At 39.4% G+C, this 19,022-nt stretch overlaps 1 protein-coding gene across 3 annotated transcripts in view; it reads right to left on the reverse strand.

The window, feature by feature from the left end:
- The window catches only part of PDE10A (phosphodiesterase 10A), a 572,670-nt gene that overhangs the window by 158,865 nt on the left and 394,783 nt on the right, over positions 1 to 19,022 (reverse strand). For all 3 annotated transcript variants that reach the window (XM_037895130.2, XM_043543191.1, XM_043543192.1), the window contains exon 2: positions 8,378 to 8,506. In XM_037895130.2, coding sequence (XP_037751058.1) covers positions 8,378 to 8,506 — 129 coding nt within the window. The remainder of the gene's footprint in view (positions 1 to 8,377; positions 8,507 to 19,022) is intronic.

A 19,022-nucleotide genomic window follows, 5' to 3' on the forward strand; every position in this document is an offset into this window, starting at 1 on the left:
ATTTTGTCACAGTTATTTTTACTAAAAGTCATGGACAGGTTGGAAGCCCGTGACCTGTCCCTGACTTTTATTTAAAAAACTGTGACAAAATGGGGAGGGAGGAGGTTCCAGCACCCACTGCTTCTGGGGCTCTAGAGTTCCCCCCACCCAAGGTGGCTGAGAGTGCAGGGTTTCCCCTGCTGCTGGCAGCAGCTTAGAGTTGTGGGGTCTGCCCGTGGCAGCTGGGAGCTGCAGGAACCGACCCCCAACCCGTGCCGGCTGGGGGCTGCAAGGTTAATTATGGACACCTGAGTGCAAATAAGCGAAGTCTATGACTTTTAAAAACCTCTTCAGAGGAGGGATGAGAAGCAGGCAGCAGAAGGGTTGTGTGCAGCAAAGGGAAAGGTTCTCCTAGATAAACAGGTGTTTTTTTCTTTAAGGGAAACCTTGTGTTTATTTCTGTTTGGGGATGAGGCCTTGGTTCCCAGAATGGGTTAGTAAGGGTGGCTGACAATTGGTAGCCAGCATAAGAAGAGGCAGTACTCCAGTGGGAGTTAGGACAGGGGGAGGAAGAGTGGTTTACAAAACAAAACAAAAAACCTCTTGGGCTAACCCTAGGGCCTACCCTGTAAATGCTGAAAATAAACCAATGCTAAGAATTAAACCTCCAGAGTCAGACTGATTTACTCCAGACAGACCAGCCACCACCAACGCCAGAAGGAGAAATGCTGAGCCCTGATGTGTTGAAAGAGGTGCACTGTCACAGCACCCAATAGGACTAAGGCTGGGGGGAGCTGTCAGGGGTAGGGAACCAAGGCGAATGCTCATGTTTGGAACCACTAGGTCTAGGGAAATAATACTTTGTCCTAGATTTCCCATCACAGCTATAGGGATCAAATAACTGGGACCTTTGAGAGCAGATTGGTGATGTTTCCCTGATGTGCTCAAAGGCTGAAGAGGAGAATGAATATTCTTTTTCAAGATGTGAAGCTACCTTCACTGGGTCACAACATAGGAGAGTAGTGGTGATTTAAGTAGAGATGACACACTAAGGCGAATCAGCACCATAAAGGCTTTCAGAACTAGGAATAGCAGTACCAAGGGCAGATGAAGAGAGGCTGTCGGTACTGGAGCGGTGGGCACTGAGAGTTTCTGTGCTGACGAATCAACATTGGATAAGACATGAAACTCAGTCTGAGGCATTACCAAGCCGCGGTGCCTGACGGGGTACAAGAGGAACCCATCCTGGGTCTTGAGCTACCCTTTAAAGAGGCAACATGAAGAGATTTCTGCCTTTTCTTGCCAGGATCTGGTGATGGTGACCTAGACTTATGCCCCTTGCAGGAGTAGTGCTTCTTCTTTCCTCTGACCTCAGATGTTTTACCAGTAATGGAGGACATCTTCCTAGAGACATAAGCCCTAGAACTATGAACCAAGCCTGACCTCTCCGAAGCACTTCATGAAGAGGGTTGGCCAGGTGTGAGGAAGAATGTATAGCCCTCTCTAACAAAAAGAGATTCTTGTGAGCCTCTCTTGCCTTCTCTTAGAGAACAATCTACAGAAGGCACATTTATCAGGAGTGTGTCCCTCTCCAAGGCACAAAAGGGCACCCTGTATGCCCATAATTCAGCAGCAGCATCACATCAGAAGATGGGCAGCTTTTAAATCCAGGAGACTTCTGCTCAACCAGAAGAGCAGGATCTGGTACTGGGGAAGTCTCATAAGAAGAAGTATGAAAGAGCAAGAGGGAGAGATTTTGTGCGTGTGTGTGTTTTGTTTTTTTACCAGAGAAGACTGCAAACTACTACTTACATAATTAACCCACAGCTATTTAAAAACTATTTACAAGACAAAAGTTAGCCAGACAGTGAGTGAGAGAGATGGACACCGCTAGGGTTCTGACTCACAGCCACTGGTGGTAAAAAGGAAATAAGGGGCAGATGGGGTAGCCCCATACTTTATATCCTCACTTTGGGGTCATGAGGACTCCTAAGGTGCAAGATGCCACTGCTGGTCAAATGAATCTGAACTCAAGTGCATGGGATGTACATGCACGCAGAATGGAAAACACATCTCAAAGAAGAGAAAGAATTAAAAGATGAAAAATTAAAGCTTCTATTTTGCAGAGCACAGACCAAACTGTGGAGACTCTCTGAAATAACAGTATCCATAATTATGTTTCTAATTTATTATTAGTCTGATTATTGAAATTCTCTGGTGTGTGTTTCAATGAAACTGATATTGTCCTTAATGTAAACACACACAACAGTAGCTTCTGTACCTGCAAGGTCCCTGATCAAGCCAGGTTTGGAGAACATGCATTCTGCTGTGTCAAAGGGACGTGTGTTTTAGTATGCTCTGTTAAAGTTCTTAGCAGATGCTCACTGAGTTATAGATTATTTTTAAAAAATCAATTACTTTATTCACAGTCTTTCAAGCTTCAAGAAGACTAGTAACATCTTAGATAATTTCTGAGCTACTAAAATCTGGGGCAAAAGAAAAGCATGGCAATCATTTTCTTTAAAAATAATCCCCCTGCCCCCCTTTATCTTGCCATTGTAACTTGAACAACTATAAGGATGTTGCTTACCCTTCACCCTGCCCGTCCCAAAAAAACAACTTTGGCCAGAGACCATGCATGGAGTGTTTCTGCACAAAAGTTCAATTTTTTCAGAAAATTAAGAGCATGTAAACCAAAGGGTTACTCACTCAAATTGTTTTGCAAGCTTAACAATAGCACTTACTGTCAAATGAATGCTATAATATACAAAAATTTAATTGCAAGCTGAATTTGTATGGAATGGATCTGTTATTTTAATTGCCTTCTTATGTAGCTTATTATTGAATACACCAGTTACATCACGGAATGCCACCATCTGTCCACACACTGACTTTACAGCTCTTCAAGCTTACTTTGAGAGAGACTAGTTAACTTTTCTGCCTAATTTTCTTGGAATTATATATATAAGCACATACCAGAATGTTGCAAAATTTCAATTTTAGAGACAATTCCAGGTTTAGGAAAGAAGAGATAAAACTAGGCCAGTGTCTAGAAGGCACCACTGGATGTCCTTCACATGCACTTAAATATGAAATGGAACTGCAGATTATGTTACAAATCAAATTTATAAGTATGTGAATCACAGATGTGAAAGATCCTAATGTAACCAAAGCAGGAAGAGTCAATGCTTCAATTTTTCTACTTTGTGATATATTACAGTGGTTCTTAACCTTTCTGTACAGCTAGCCTGCACATTCCTAAAATTGTTCCCTCAACAATAAATGTTAGCGTGTCTTCTTTCTGTTTGTCTTAGTTCTAGGATAATTTGTTCTCTTCATATTACTCTTATTTTGTGTTCCTCTCATTTGTTTGCATGCCTCAGAATTGTCTGTCATTTTGTTGTGTCTCTGTTCAATATTTTGTTCTGAGTCGTTACTAGATAGATCGTTTGCTATGATAAGTGAAATTCTAAGGTCTTTCTTCTCTTTTCCTGAATCACTGTATTCAGTCTTTTGTGTATGTGTTTTTCATATGCATTTTTCCATTCTCTTTTGGTGTCTTCTGTTTTCTTCTTTTTAGTGCCAAGGGTAGAAAGGGAAACGTTAGAATGTTGTGAAGGCCAAAACCATAATGGGGTTCAAGAAAGAATTAGGTAAGTTCATGGGGAATAGGTCCATCAATGGCTATTAGACAAGATGGTCAGGGATACAACCCAATGCTCTGGGTGTCCCCAGCCTCTGACTGCCAGAAGCTAGGTGTGGGTGACAAAGGCTGGATCACTCAATGATTGCCTGTTCTGTTCTTTCTTCTGAAGCATCTGACACTGCCAGAAGATAGGATACTGGTCTAGATGGACCATTGGTCTGACCCAGTATGGCCCTTCTTATGAGAAGGAAAAACAGTTGGCATGCATTACAATGGTGCAAGTCATATTTTGCACATGTGACTACAGGCTTCCAGGAACAACCTTAATTTCAAAGAACTGAGCTATTTGGAGTAGTTTTAAAATATGAATATCTGCCTGTACAACTCCCCAGAGCCAAGAATATGTACAACCATACCTCCCCAGCATAGAAAAGAGAATTTTCAAAGCCCAATAGTGAGCATTCTTTCAACTCTGAGCTTCATATTACTTACATATGGAAGGCAATCACTTATTTCTGAACTCCTTTTCCATTGTGCTCAACAGCATTTGCTTACTATAGGTATTTGGTAAACTTACACAATAGTAAATATGAAACAATCAACACATGTATGAAAAGGCAATCCAGATGTTCAAGTAATCCTCTAAATTTGCATAATTATATTTTTATATAGCTATTGGGCAGAGATGTAAGTATATACAAAATCTGACATGTCCAATTATATCTTCATTTTATTGTTGTCAAGATACACTAAGATTTCACTCATTCCAAAATTTCATACTTATCAAGCTCCATGCAACTCATTCAGAGTTTACATTTGCAGCTGAACATCAGAAGAAAAACATACAGTAGTGACTGCTTCTCATTATAATAGCATCCATAGGATGTATTCAATATGTTAGTTTCTTAAAAGATTATGACTTTTTGCCATTACAGCTAATATATAGCATCTGTGGCTTTCTTTCAGAAATAAAGATTTCTTTTGGCTTATGTTTATCTAAAACATTTTCCTATGCAAAGTCCAAAATGGAATAGCTGAAGTATTTTTGTATTTACAATGGTCCATTTAGGGCAATTGCTTCCAAAGCTTTGTCAGGATCCTACTTATAATAAAATATCCTGAAGATTAAATTAACAAATATGTATAATTAATAACATTTCTCCCATTATTTATTAATTGTGGTTTCCTCATCTGTAGACTGGGGAGTGCAATACTTTCCTATCTTCCAAGAAGGTTGTGATCATTAATGAATGTTTGTATAAAGTTTTGAAAATATAAAAAGTGTTATATAAACGCAAATTAATAATAATTTGAAGGAAATGATTTCTCTTCTCCTTGGTTACAGTTGTTCAGATGTCACCTGACCAGAATGAAGGTTGCTGAGAGGCACATTTATTTGCCTGATTTTGTAAATAGCTTCAGCATTTTTCATCTAATTTTTGCGAAGTCCTGAAATGGCAATATAATGCCACCCAGGCAAATCTGCACCCCTCCCCACAAACAGTTTGAAAATACACTCATGAGTATACCTAAAATCTGGATTTGGACATTCAATAAATATGCAAACACATGCTTCCTTATTGGGGCAATGGAAATCACAATTATTGTTTCTGAAACTTTTAACTTTATCTCCTTCAAAATGTTACTTATAAAATATTTTGTTAGATTTAAGAAAAACTTGGCTCAAAATCAGAGACTTCTAGCTATCGCTCACAAAAATATAAAGAAAATCTGTAACAATCTATACATTGACTTCACGTTTCAAGGAAAACCAAGGTTTATTGACCCTAGAGTTGCCAACTGTCTAATCACACAAAACCAAACACCCTTGCCCCGCCCCCCGCCCTGCCCCTTCCCCAAGGCCTTGGCCCTGCCCTGCCCCTTCTCACTCCATCCTCCTTCCCTCCATTGTTGCTTGCTCTCCCCCGCCCCGGCAGGGCATTGGGTTCTGGGAGGGGGTGTGGGCTGGGGGTGGGCCCAGGGTTTCAGAGTGTGGGAGGGGACTTGGGCTGAGCCTGGGACAAGAGGTTAGGGTGCAAGAGGGGGTGCGGGCTCTGGGAGGGAGTTTGGGTACATAAAGAGGCTCAGGGCTGGGACAAGGGGTTGGAGTGCAGGAGGAGATGAGGGGTAAGGGCTGTGGGAGGGAGTTTGGGTGTAGGTGGGGGCTCAGGGCTGGGGCCGGAAGTTGGGGTGCAGGAGGGGATGCGGGGTGTGGGCTCCAGCTGGGCGGTGCTTACCTCAGGCAACTCCCGGAAGCGACCGGCATGTCCCTGCAGCTCCTAGGCCAGGCGGCTCCGCGCACTACCAATGCCTGCAGGCACTGCCCCTATAGCTCCCACTGGCCATGGTTCCCAGCCAATGGGAATTGTGGAGCCAGTGGTCAGGGCGGGGCAGTGTGTGGAGCCTCCCTGATTGCCTCTGTGCCTCGGGGCCGCAAGGACATGCCAGCTGCTTCCGGGAACCACACGGAGCCAGCCCTCCCCGCTGTGTCACCGACCGGATTTTTGGCCTATTAAAATCTCCCAGATTGCTTTCAATAGCAACTGGGAGACTGAGGCCGATTCCAGGAGACTCCTGGCCAATCTGGGAGGGTTGGCAACCCTAATTGACCCTCAAGGACAATATTTACCTTGTCTTTGTTAACTGGTTGGCTCAATACAACTTGAAGCTTACTTCCACAGAAGTCACCATTATTAGAACTTTTTCATGTCACACCCAAGTGTGTGAACAAGCATCATAAGATAATGGCAGCAGAGAAATTCTAAGCAAACCAAAATAACTTCTACTTAAAACTGCCATGTTCTCTGAACTGAAACACTATCTGAAACTTTCTGCCACACTTAAGCACTCATATTCTTAACTCACAGCGTAACCTACATTTGTCACGGAATATCACTCCCTGTACATATCCTGGCCTGTTGTAGAAAATCACCCTTTGCACAAGGTGGAAAGACACTATTGTAATCTAAAATAAGGATTTTCCTGGTAGCACCAAAGTATTTACTAATTTGTAAGAAGTCTGACTCAAATGAGTCCATTAGTGGTTACTAGGCTATTCTGCACCCCACACCACAAAGCTCTCCGTACAGACATAGTATACACTTATGGTTCTATTGGGTATCACAGTTCCCATGAGTAACAGTCAAAATAAAAAAAACCCAAACTTTTAGCTCCATACTTGACACACAAACTTGATACAGAAAAATGCTGTTGTGTATGTGTAGATAGATTATAAATATAAACACTTTGTTGTGTATCCATTAAAGTTGCACTATACCTATACCTAAAACAAAACCACAAAAGTAAATGAAAGAACAACTAAGGAACCTAACAGTAGGTACCCACCACTCCTTTTCCTAAACACAGGCATCTCACCATTAGAACAATCATCATACACCAAAGAAAATACACTGCATCTTAACTCTGCACACATAATAAGGCCATCCATGCAGTACTACCTTTCACAAACTCCTTAGCACCATTACCACAAACAGACCAGATTCACCCACCACTATCCTTTCTGCATTGTTATAGAAAATCATATTCACTCGTATTTGGGAAAGTGGCAATATTCCATATATTTAAAATGGGGAATATCATTCAAACTAGTATTTTAAAAAAACAAAACACAACAAAAACTATTTATTGCTGCATATACGGAGCAAAATCAGGCTTTTTCCCCCAACCTACTATACTGCAACCTCATGTACAATTTGCTACTGTGATCCAGAACTTTACTAGAATTCATCTTTCCAAGTGTCTCCTTTGCATTGACTCTCTGATATCTGGATGATGTTTTTCCCCCCGATGAATTTATTCACATTTTTCCAGAAAAAATATCATTGTTATTGCCTGTCAATATTTTTTCCTGGTAATTTTTATTTCTCTTCATTCCTCAGTGTTTGCAACAATTTTATTTAATTTCATCTGCAGACCTAGGTTCCAATGTTGCAAACTACTGAACAAGCAAGGACCTTTCAACTCACAGCTCCACTAAATTCAAAAGGGTTCCAAGTATCCATTCACGTACAACAGCTTGTAGGACTGAGGCATTAGTTAACAAGTTGGTTATCAGCAAGTCCAGATCATTAAAAGGAGAAGAGCTCTATGTAGCTCGAAGTCTGTCTCTTTCACAACAGAAATTGATCCAAGAAAAGATATTACCTCACCCACCTTGTCTCTCTGTTAAGTATAAATTAAGCCTAATACTGATCCTGCAGCAGCGCAAGAACCTCCCCATAATTCAGTACATTGCTTTTTATCATTACCCTTTGCTTACAATCCATGTGTCACTGCTCATATCCAAACCCATTTTACTTCATGTTGCACGTAGAAATTTGCGAGGTAACGTACCAACTATTTTACTGAAGGATACATATTATGTGTTGCAGAACCTTCTTTCAGTATTTTAGCAATTTTAGAGGTAAGAAACAAAATTATGTTCTCAATAAACTTGCACCGATGTAATGTTTGTAATGATTAATGTTTGGCCCAAATGTTCACATTTATTCATTTTCAGTTACAATTATTGGACTAAACGTCTACAAAGGAATACCAGTACATTCAACCAGAAATAGCTAACGACTAGAAACATAAGGAATTCTTAGCCTTTTTTTTTTTTACTTTATTAAAAATTTTGCAACCTTGACATGTAAGCTACAAAATACAAGTTTTAAAAAATGAAGCCAGTTTATAAAACCAATCTCCAACCTGTTTAACATTAATGTTTAATCACAATTAATAAGATTTTACCTTCCTGTCTGTTGTTTTTTCTCTTCAGCCATTTTTCCACTGTCTCAGCACTTACACTTTCTGACACAAATTCATCCAGTACCTGGGGGTGAAGAGAAAGATAGGCCTTCACTTTTTCATCTGTCAAACCTGCAAAAGAGAATATTAACTGATTACATTATTATCACATTATTCCTTATAGCAATGCTTAGAGACCCCAATCTAGACCAGGGCTCCCAACTGTGCTAAGGGCTGTAAAAATACACATGTACACATGGTTCCTGACCTGAAGCTAAGGTTGCCAACTTTCTACTCACACAAAACCGAACACCTTTGCCCTGCCCCTCCTCCGAGGCCCCACCTATATCCTGCCCCTTCTCTGAGGCCACACCCCCTGCTCACTCCATCCCCCTTCCCTCTGTCGCTCGCTCTCTCCACCCTCACTGACTCGCTCATTTTCACCTGGAGGGTATCAGGAGCGCAGGCTCTGGGCAGCACTTACCTCAAGCAGCTCTGGAAGCAGCCAGCACATCCCCCACCAACTCCTATGCAGAGCAGCGGAGGTGCAGCCAGGCGGCTCTGTGCGCTGCCCCATCAGCAGGCACCGCCCCCACAGTTCCTGGCCAATGGGAGCTGTGGGGGCGGTGCTTGGGGTGGTGGCAGCATGTGGAGCCCCCTTGCTACTCCTACACATAGGAGCCAGAGGGGGGACATGCCAGCTGCTTCCCCAGAGCTACATGGCATGGAGGCTAGCAGGGAGCCTGCCAGCCCCTCTGCACAGCGTCACCAACCGGACAATCAACAGCCCGGTCAGCGGTACTGACCAGAGCCTCCAGGATCCTTTTTTGACCGAGTATTCCGAGCGAAAACCAGACATTTGGTCACCCTACCTGAAGCGTTTACAATCTAAGACAGGAAATGACATGCAAAGAGTGGGAAAAGGGGATATGCATCCATTCATGGAATATATTTCCACTATAAGGAGATGCATGGAAGAACACACAAAGGCTGTTACGGGTGTTGTGGGAGAAAAGTATAGGCAGGAAATCAAGGCTGGAATCGCCGGTGCAGTGATAGGAGACATGTAGGCAGGTTTGAAGGAAAATGGGGAGACAGTGGAGCAATTTCAGGGGCAGCACGATCTAAGAATGAGGATTTTAGCAGATGCATTTTGTTGGATTGGAGAGAGGGGATGTGAGAGGAGGAAACTGCAGTAGGTGGGGTGTAAAGGCCTAAATGGGATTTTTTGAAGCAAGGACAGAGATTTTAGAGACATTACAGAGGAACAACCAGCAACCTTTGGACACAGCCAGAGGGGGTAGGGTGAAGAAGAGTGAGGAGTCAAAGATCACCATTGGGTTACAGGCCTGAATGACACGATGGCTGATGATAGTGTCATCAGTTACACAGAAAGCGAAAGTAGGGGTGGTTTTGAATGACAAATCAAGAGTTCAGTTTTGGCCAGGCTGAACGTAAGCTAACAGTGACACATACAGGACGATATAATTGGAGAGACAGGCTGAGATGTGGGGTTGGATGCAGGAAGGTGGTCAGGGGTAAACATGTCTCATATACAGTGCCAAACTCAGTTTCATCACTTAAACAGCAACAAGAGCAATAACTACAATAACATGTAACATCAAAATTAGGTGGGAACTTAAAAAGGAAAAAAGTTGCAGATATAGCTTCAGAAGCAGAAGCAATATTCAAACCAACAAGCAACCATTATTTTAGAAATTCCGTTATCATGCTAAGATTACACTTAAGGGTACATTTCTTTACAATATCTAACAACAGGAAACCAGTGATACGTATTTTAGAAAATGCAGGACAACCAAAAGGCCAAATCAGAAATTCTATGATATGGGAAATTCCTGATATCACAAACCTACTGTACCATTCAAAAGTCCACTTAATGTAACTACTCACTTCAGGGATGTGCAAGTGAAATGAAGCTAAAATTTTTCAAGGGAGAATAGGAAACAACTCTAACTGCCTTGAGAGAGATACATGTTTTCGCAAACAAAAGGTATACTGAATGCAGAAGTGTTAATTAGTTCTGCTGGGGACTGAAGTAACAATTGCAGTAACTCCTTAACTACCTCTTCTCCTCCAGAGTTGTGTGTACATAAACATATTGTCAGTGAAGCTGTGAATTAACGACAGAGTTAGCACAAGTAATGAAAAAGCAGATCAGCATTAGACAAACCTGAAACTCTCCCCAAACCGTGTTAAGTTTGTTTTGAGAATTCCGACACAATACCGAAACACTGATGCTTCTTTTCATATTTCTTGCTTAGTACAGCGTTAGAATGCACTGAAAAACCTCTTCAGCCACTGAGATTATAAATTGTAATAATATTCTATAGTAATTTTAAAAATATTATAGCTAGTGTCTTTCAGAATGAAAATATTTGACAAGTAATATCAAAATACAAAAACAAACACAGCACTGACATAATTTTGTACTATCCAGATTCATTAACACTGAATGTTGGAGCTGCAACACTAGATCAGCCACACCAGACCACTAGTACCAAATTGACCACAGATCATACCATTAGTAACAAATTAGTGCAGAATCTCAGTCCACCTAATCCATGTACATTGCCTCCAGCAGCAATCAGTACTTGATGCAGCAGATAATAGTTTCAAAATACCAACTGACCATGCTTGCACAATTTAAGTTAGACCACATAGCAGGGTGCTTGATTTTTGTTTGTGATGAGCAGTTGGAACTCTCATTTAAGTCAATGAGAGCAGCAGCTGCACAGCTACTCTGAAATTCAGGTTACTTCTTTGGATGCCTAACCTTAGGCAACCATATTTTAAATGTATACCATAATGCATCTACCATAATCCAGACGTACATGCTCTGCATGGATTAAAAACTCTCAACCGATGTAGATCACCATCTACATCCTGAAGAATTAGATTTGGTTACCTATATATAATTTTTGTAACTGGCTGCACAAAGAAATACATAATAATATTTTGGTATATAAAATACTGGTATTCTTATGGGACAATATGTTTTAATATGATAATATGTTTACAGTAACGATGTATAACAAACATTTTGGAGATTCAGTTCAGTTAAGCATCAGAAAGTTGTTTAACTTAGCCAAAGCTCTCCGGTCTAAAAATATGGCAGATAACTCATTAGTACAGAAATGCCTGCTATATTCCAGGTTCTATGCAGATTGCAAGGACAAAAAAAATAGCATTTTGTAGCACTCCTGCTTCTGGCCAAAACTAGGAATCGGGAGGCATGTAAAACATAAAAAAAATTAACTCCTACAAGGTTTGATTTGAATTTTAAGTGAAAGTTCATGTCTCCTCTCATTTATCTGAACTAGTCAGCTAATTCTTAAATTTACATTGAAACATAATGTTAAAAAATTATGAACTATGGCCCAATCTTGTAAATCATTACTTAACTTGAGATACTGCGGAAATTGCAGATTCCCCAATATTCAGTTTCCACCACAGGTTTAATAGTGGGAGCCCCCGCTCTCAGCCCCACGCGGCTGACAGCAGAAAATCGCAGAAAAGGAATAATGGACTTTAGTACCGCAAATAATAAGGACCATTATTACTGGTCTGCAATTTTCCATGGCTTGCCCGCAACCCAGCCACAATTTTTTTTTGACAATCACCCTGCAATTCAAGTAGGACCTTACTTGTGAGCATAGTCCTTATTCCTTACCTTCCAAGGAAAGGAACGTATGCTTTAAACTTTTATAGGATCAAGTCCCATATTAACACTTGCCATCATTCAGTAAAATGTCCACAGGAACTAAGAGCTTACATCTACATTCCATACATTTAACTATAACTTCAAAAATAATTTTGTCCCAAATGTCTTGCAACTTCAGCTACCCTGCACAGAGGCTTCTGTTTTAACCTCATGGGGACATGTGAGTCTTTCAGTCAATAGGAGAATTCCAGCAGTAATCCAAGAGGAGCACACTTGCATTTGGCTAAGCTGTACGTGTCCACACTTGGCTTTTTGTGTGTGTGTGTGTCAGACAATTAGAATAGAATAAATAGGTTCTAAATTCTATTCTATAATTGCAGAGGTGAAAAGAAATGGCAAGATTAATTACAAACAATAATTTGAACTAATTTTCTTTGCAACATAAAGCAGGTATTTTATCTAGGTTCTAATCTTTAGCCTTCTCTATAGAAAAAGAAATGTTATAGCCACATTAAGAAACCATGTTTTAACCTTACAGATTTTAAACACTGTTCACTTAATGTGGCTATAAAATTTATTTTTCTTCTGTACACGAAGACAAATAAAAGTGTTATAATACAGTTTGGTCACAAAAAAGTTTATTGCATTTAAACAGAGCTATTTTGTGGTATATATGGGGCTTTCCATGTCACAGGAATTTATAGGTATTAAATTAGCTACACCACTCTCTTGTTGATCCCTCAGTGCAAGGGAATCATACTGCAGAATTAAAAAGACAATAGTCAATTAATAAAAATTTAACATAAAGGACTATAAAGTTCATACCAAGATGCATGTGCCAGAAATTTTTCACACAGATCTGACATTTTTTACAGAGCATTTAATTTCTTCAATAAAAAAACAGAATGAGAAGGAAGAAAAGGATAAGACAATTTTTGCAATAAACCTCTCTTTAAATGTGTCAAAGCCTTAATTATCAGTGCTCTTAAAATATCCTTTTCTGTAAACTTAAAAATATGTATTTTTACATTAAAAATATTTCTTTTCTATTTCTCTCCACCTCCACCCAAACCTACAGCATATGTAAATTAAATGAACTTAATTCACCTATATGAATTAGAATTTACACTTGCAGATCTTTTGGAAGATACCATGAATGAAATCTTAGATCTCACTGACTTCAGTGGGGCCAGGATTTCACCCATGTTGTTAGCAATTCTGGCGCTGAACATTTTAAAACTATGTAAACAGCATTTTACAGAAATCATATCTCCAGAACTTTATTTCTATTTGATGAGCTCACAAAGTTTCACAGACCAGTTTCCTCCAAGGACCTACATTGGTTCTTCTGGCAGAAAATAATGAGCATTCTCATTTCCTGAAAACAATTCTATCCTCCGACAATGCAGGGATAGTATCAAGAGGGACTATCACTCAGGAGACCTGAACTTGGGCCACTAGCTTATACACAAAGCCAGAGCACACAGAAAGGTTTGGAACAATTGATTCTTCTGGGAATTAAAAGGAAAACTTGCATCTCAGTTGACCAGTCAATGGTTCCCTTTACGCATTAGACTTTGCCTTGCTGATTCATACATATCCTGTTCAATGAATTAAAAAAAAAATACCCACCACAATGCATCTTCCAACTCCCATTTTTCCTCTTTTTTAGGTGATAACCCTATATTTGGGTGTTGACATCCCTTGCTGCAACCTGCTAATCCCCTGTTACGTACATGTTAACTATTTGTTCTGGTTTTGTGATTAAACAACGATTATAATGAAACTAAAACACAAAAAGGACCCACATATCAGATAAGCGCTTCCTTTCTTCATTTCCCTCAGAACAAACTGTAAGCAGAGAAATTGTGCAGGGTCTACCCTCTGCTTCTGCTAGGTCACCAGCTACTAACTTCCTGACCAGCACATTTGTTTAGGTTCTCTTTGTGGAGCTCACTTAGAAATGTTCCCTTAGGCCATGCATCCAGTTCATAAAGTTAATTCATATGCGGGACTAACCAGAAGGACTTTTTTTTTCCCCTGGCTATTGCTGTCCTGATAGTCACTGAACACACATCACTGTTGTATAAATGACAACTTTCGCGTGAGTTTTACACACTGTTGTGCTCTGTGTGTCATTCAGGCTAGCTTGCTTATTCTATGGTCAGGAAGAAACTAAGATTTTTGGAACCCTGTAAAACGAAGAAGGGAGAGAGGAAACAGCATAGTTTTTACAAAGACAATGCCCTGATCCACAACAGTGGTATTTATCACTGATGAGGGATAACCTATGTTGGAACTGGTTTATCCAGTAGCATTCAGGCAATATCCATCAGGCAAGAGGGAAAGAAAAGGGCTACAAAGATGATTTTTCCTAATATTTTTCCATTTTGATTTGACTTGGTTAGGGTGTTAGCTGTGGCCTACTCATACAGTGACTATAAACATTTGGATACTGTGTCCAGTGCATTCAAGTGTATGATCTGTTCCCTAATCTGGCACCAACGCCTACGCAGTCTATAAGGACAGATTTTTTTTTTTAAATTAAACTTCCTGGCCTTGAATGGAGCGGGCAAAGGGGCAACATTTTTATTCTTGGCACAAGGCAACAGAAACCACTAAATTTAACATTACAATTGTCTTTATATCAAGGCAGAATTACGGATGGAGTCTTTCCTCTTCTTCTTCCTGTCTACTTTTTTAACTAATTATAGAAAATCTGAACGTACATGTTTTTCTAATATTACTATGTAATGACATAGTTTAGTTTTCTAAGCACAAAAGTTGGAGCCAAGAATCTGAGTGCTAAGTCTGGCTCTGCAATTTTTTTTCTTTGGCCTTAGGCCTGTCACTTAAAGTGCAGAACTTCAGTTTCCCCATCTGAGGAACAGAAAGAAATCGGAAAAAGTTATTGTGGTGATTAATTCACTAACTTTTCTAAAGCACTTTAAAGATGAATAGCACTGAAAGTACATACTGTAACAGCTAAGCATTAATATTATCCTTTATTTCTGATTCCATCATTCTAGTGAAACTAAAACACTGGGGCCAACGGCATAACTAGAACTTGGAGTCTGTTGCTAGTAGATGTACTACTCTCTCCTTTTTAAAAAAAAAGAAAGCATGGTATGAATTGTAGTATTGGTGAAAGGTTTGGTTTGCAAAAGACTGACAGTTCTAGAGTCCGAGAACCTCCACTTGTCCACATGAAATCCCGAACATTTTATTTGCTCCCACTTTTCATTTGCAGTGACTACAAAGCGAACACCAAAATGGATTTTTGAACTCACCGCTCAAAACCGGATTCTGTTTCTCCTAGTATCCAGTGTTAGTAAATAATCAAGAGCTTCACTAAATCAAACAGCAAATCCATAACAGAGTACATGCTATTGGCTTTGATGAGAAAGATAATAAAGCCTGTACAAGAAAAACAAAGTGGACTTCTTGTAGCAATTGGGAGTACTACACAAGTGGAATATATCCAGAGAATCAGTTTCACTGCAACTCAAATAAGTCTCCTGTTCACTATAACCCTTTTCAAAAATAATTAATAAAATTTGATATGACTGTGAGCAAACGCTTCAGTCACAGTGAGCTCAGCAATAGTTCACTCACAACCTAGGAAACTCTTACTGAGAGTTTGTTGGCCATAACACTGGAGCTATCTTTATACTTTTTTTAAAAAAATGCAACATGAACTTCTAAGTTCCACCTGAAAAATCACACAGTCACAGAAAGGATCTTGAGTTAACATTTCATATGCAATAATGAACCTGTAAATACAACCAAGACCAATATTTCACTGTTAGAAGTAGACGGTATCAGTGCAAAGAGTTTTTGAGATGCCTGAAGTCAGAACAAAATGTTTCAAATGAAATGCAGGTATTTCCACTTCAACCCAGTGACCAGAAAATAAAAAATAAAGCAAAGCCAGAAGACAAAGCTTACAGAATAGGAAGACTAATGCAACAAATATATGGGCACTCTCCCAGTTGATAAACACAATACTCATAATTTCTATGGTAGGATTTAGGAGAGACAGGATCTCTAAATACTGTCATAGTCTTATATACAGCAGTCCCTTCAAGATGCCTGCAAAATATTCCTTGGAAAATTAGTCTGTATGAACATTTTAGTTTGTCCAGTGCAAAACACTATCACTAACTTAAAAGACCATCATGTATTCAGCAAGTATGATAAGGTATATCCTTTAGAAAGTCGATGCCTTAAAAACTTGAAAAACGCAGTGGCAACTGAGTATGAAACGAGATTTCGTTCAAATAGGAGTGGAGGGGAGTTTGGATTTACGAAGAGAATGAAATCTTTCATTCCTGCACCCCCCCAAAAAAATAAAAATCCTTCCTTCATTTGGAATTTACAATGAAACAAAAAATACCAAAATTATGTTTCTGCTATTAAATGTATATGTTTTGTAAGCCATATAAAAAAACATAAGTTCTTTAGACATTTTGTTCATTTTGTTTTCATTAACAGCCCAATTCTGGGACTCTTACACACGCTGTGTATCACTTTGTTCTGGGAGTAGCCTCATTGAACTCAGTGTAAAGCAGTGCTACTCAAAGTGGTGGTCCGCGGACTGGTGCCGGTCCACGAGCCATCGGCTGCCAGTCTGCGCACACACTGGAAAAAAAAATTGCCGGTCCCCCACATCAGACAGCTTGAGAAGCACTGGTGTAAAGTACTACTCACTTCCACGATGAATAGGTGAAAGAATTGGGCCCTGTAGCTACACTTTAAAAATCCGTTGTGTTTGGCATCAAGAGTAAGTCACAACCTTGCCAATTCTCAGTTTTATCACAAATCTTGCTTACTTGGTGTTGTACAAAAGGTGCCAGCTAACGCAGCCATTCATGTGATTATGTGAGAATCTCATCTTTCATTTAAAAAAAGTTTCTAGCCCCCCGGCTGTTGAGAAAAATTTGAAAACATGAAACCTACAGGTTCAAACACCAGCAAATCAATAAAAACAATCCAAATTCTATTTTTAAAATCTTGTGATTTTTAAGACAGTCTTGTGATGGGGTGGGGCGGGGGATGGACCTGTCTCACAATTTTTCTACAAACCTATTTGGATATACTCCAGTCACTGCTATCCCTCAAAGTTCTTCTGCAACGCCCTCAGTGGAATATCTTGTTGGTCTAGACATGGCCAATCGCTTTAATAACCATTGCAAGAAAGACCACTAAGAAATTAAGACAGGTTTCAGAGTAGCAGCCGTGTTAGTCTGTATTCGCAAAAACAAAAGGAGTACTTGTGGCACCTTTTCTTTTTAAGAAATTAAGCAGATTTTTAATTATAGACCAACAATGATGGGGAAAAACAGCTTCAAATATTACAACTTCTTTGGTAACGGAAGTTTAAAAAAAAAGCTGGTTTTGCTCTAACTCTGATGGACCACTGCAAAATATTTGACAAGGGCAAATTCATCATTTCTCCACACAATTAAGACAGATATTTTGTACCAACCATAAACTTTAGCAAAAACACATTATGACAGACTACAGATTAGAAAACAACCTTACCTCCAATAAAGGTAAAAATTTTGTAATGTTAAAATAAATCCTTTCATTTGGACCCTAAAAATGATGAACAGAGATGTATATCAGCACTTCCTATAAATAAGCATTTGAACTGGAGTGTCATAGTTGGCACAGTGAGATCTTTGACATGAAAAATTCTCAAATTAATCCAGCAAGGAAATGTCAATACATTTTTGCACCTATCTTCCTTCCTGAATAATTTAAATAGTCCTGTCCCATGCCCACCCAACACAAAAATCACCTCAGAGTGTCTCACTGCAGAACCTTATAACTGTTATTTGTACTCATTCTTGAAGGCATTTGGGGCATGTGTGTACACTGCTTCACTTGGATTAAACACTAATCCCATTAAATCAATCCCTTCTTTGTTCAAAACATCAGGATTCAAAACCACAGACATAGTCAGTTTTGGAATATTCTTTTAAAGTCAGACTTTTTATCTTAATCCATTTAAGTATACAGGAATGTAATGCAACCAAGTGCCCAAACTGCACAATACCTAACATTACACTGATTTGGCAAAAAGTGTAGTTGTCAATTGCTAGCAATCAGAATGGTTGTATCTCTTCTTTTGTTTAACTGGCATTCAGGCTACCTCTTTTCCTTCTTCCTATCCAACCCACCACAATTACCCCAAGCCTAAATTGATAGGAAAAGAGAAATCATAAATTATTCCTTTGTACACTGACCAGCAAACCAAGTCATTTCTATATTAAAAACAGTTACAAGTATTATAGTAATTTTAGATAAAGATATTATAGTGCACATAAAAAATACAACAGTGAAAAAGTATCTAAAGGTAAAAAGGTAAAAAGAAATCTAAAATTGTCTTTAGAGTTCAAAAAAAGTAAGTGTTTTATACACCTGATATGGTTTACAAATATATTTGTATATCTGTTGCACATTTTAAAATACTTAATCTAGTTGCGAAGACGGGACTATGTTAAATTGAAATTGTATGATAAATGTTAAGTGAAGTTTTGTGAAGGGAAATATTGTTGGACAGAAATCAACAAAACATATGCTGCTGGGAGATACAGAGGCTTAGACACCTGGACACAAGCTCCACTCATCCCGCTTGTTCGGAAGTTTCGGGGGGTTGAACTGGAAGAGTTGCTGGTTGTCTCCAGAGGGAGGGAGCGAGTGAGCAGGATCAGGGAAAGGGGAGAGCTAGACTATGGTCAGGAAGGGAAGCACTGCTGGATTAGGCTTTCCCTTTGGGAATAAGAAGTAGAAGGGATATTGAATGCTATTGTTATGTTTATTCTGGTTAACCAAAAGTTTAGTGGTTTTTGAAACCCAAAAGTTGGAGGCATCATTAATCAGTGGTTTTTGAAGAGATCTTCAGGGCCTTCAAAATAGACTTAGAAAGAGCAGCCAGAATGGCCCATTATTCACAGGCAA

This window comes from Chelonia mydas, chromosome 3, assembly GCF_015237465.2.
Source record: "Chelonia mydas isolate rCheMyd1 chromosome 3, rCheMyd1.pri.v2, whole genome shotgun sequence".
In the NCBI taxonomy this organism is placed as follows: domain Eukaryota; kingdom Metazoa; phylum Chordata; order Testudines; family Cheloniidae; genus Chelonia; species Chelonia mydas.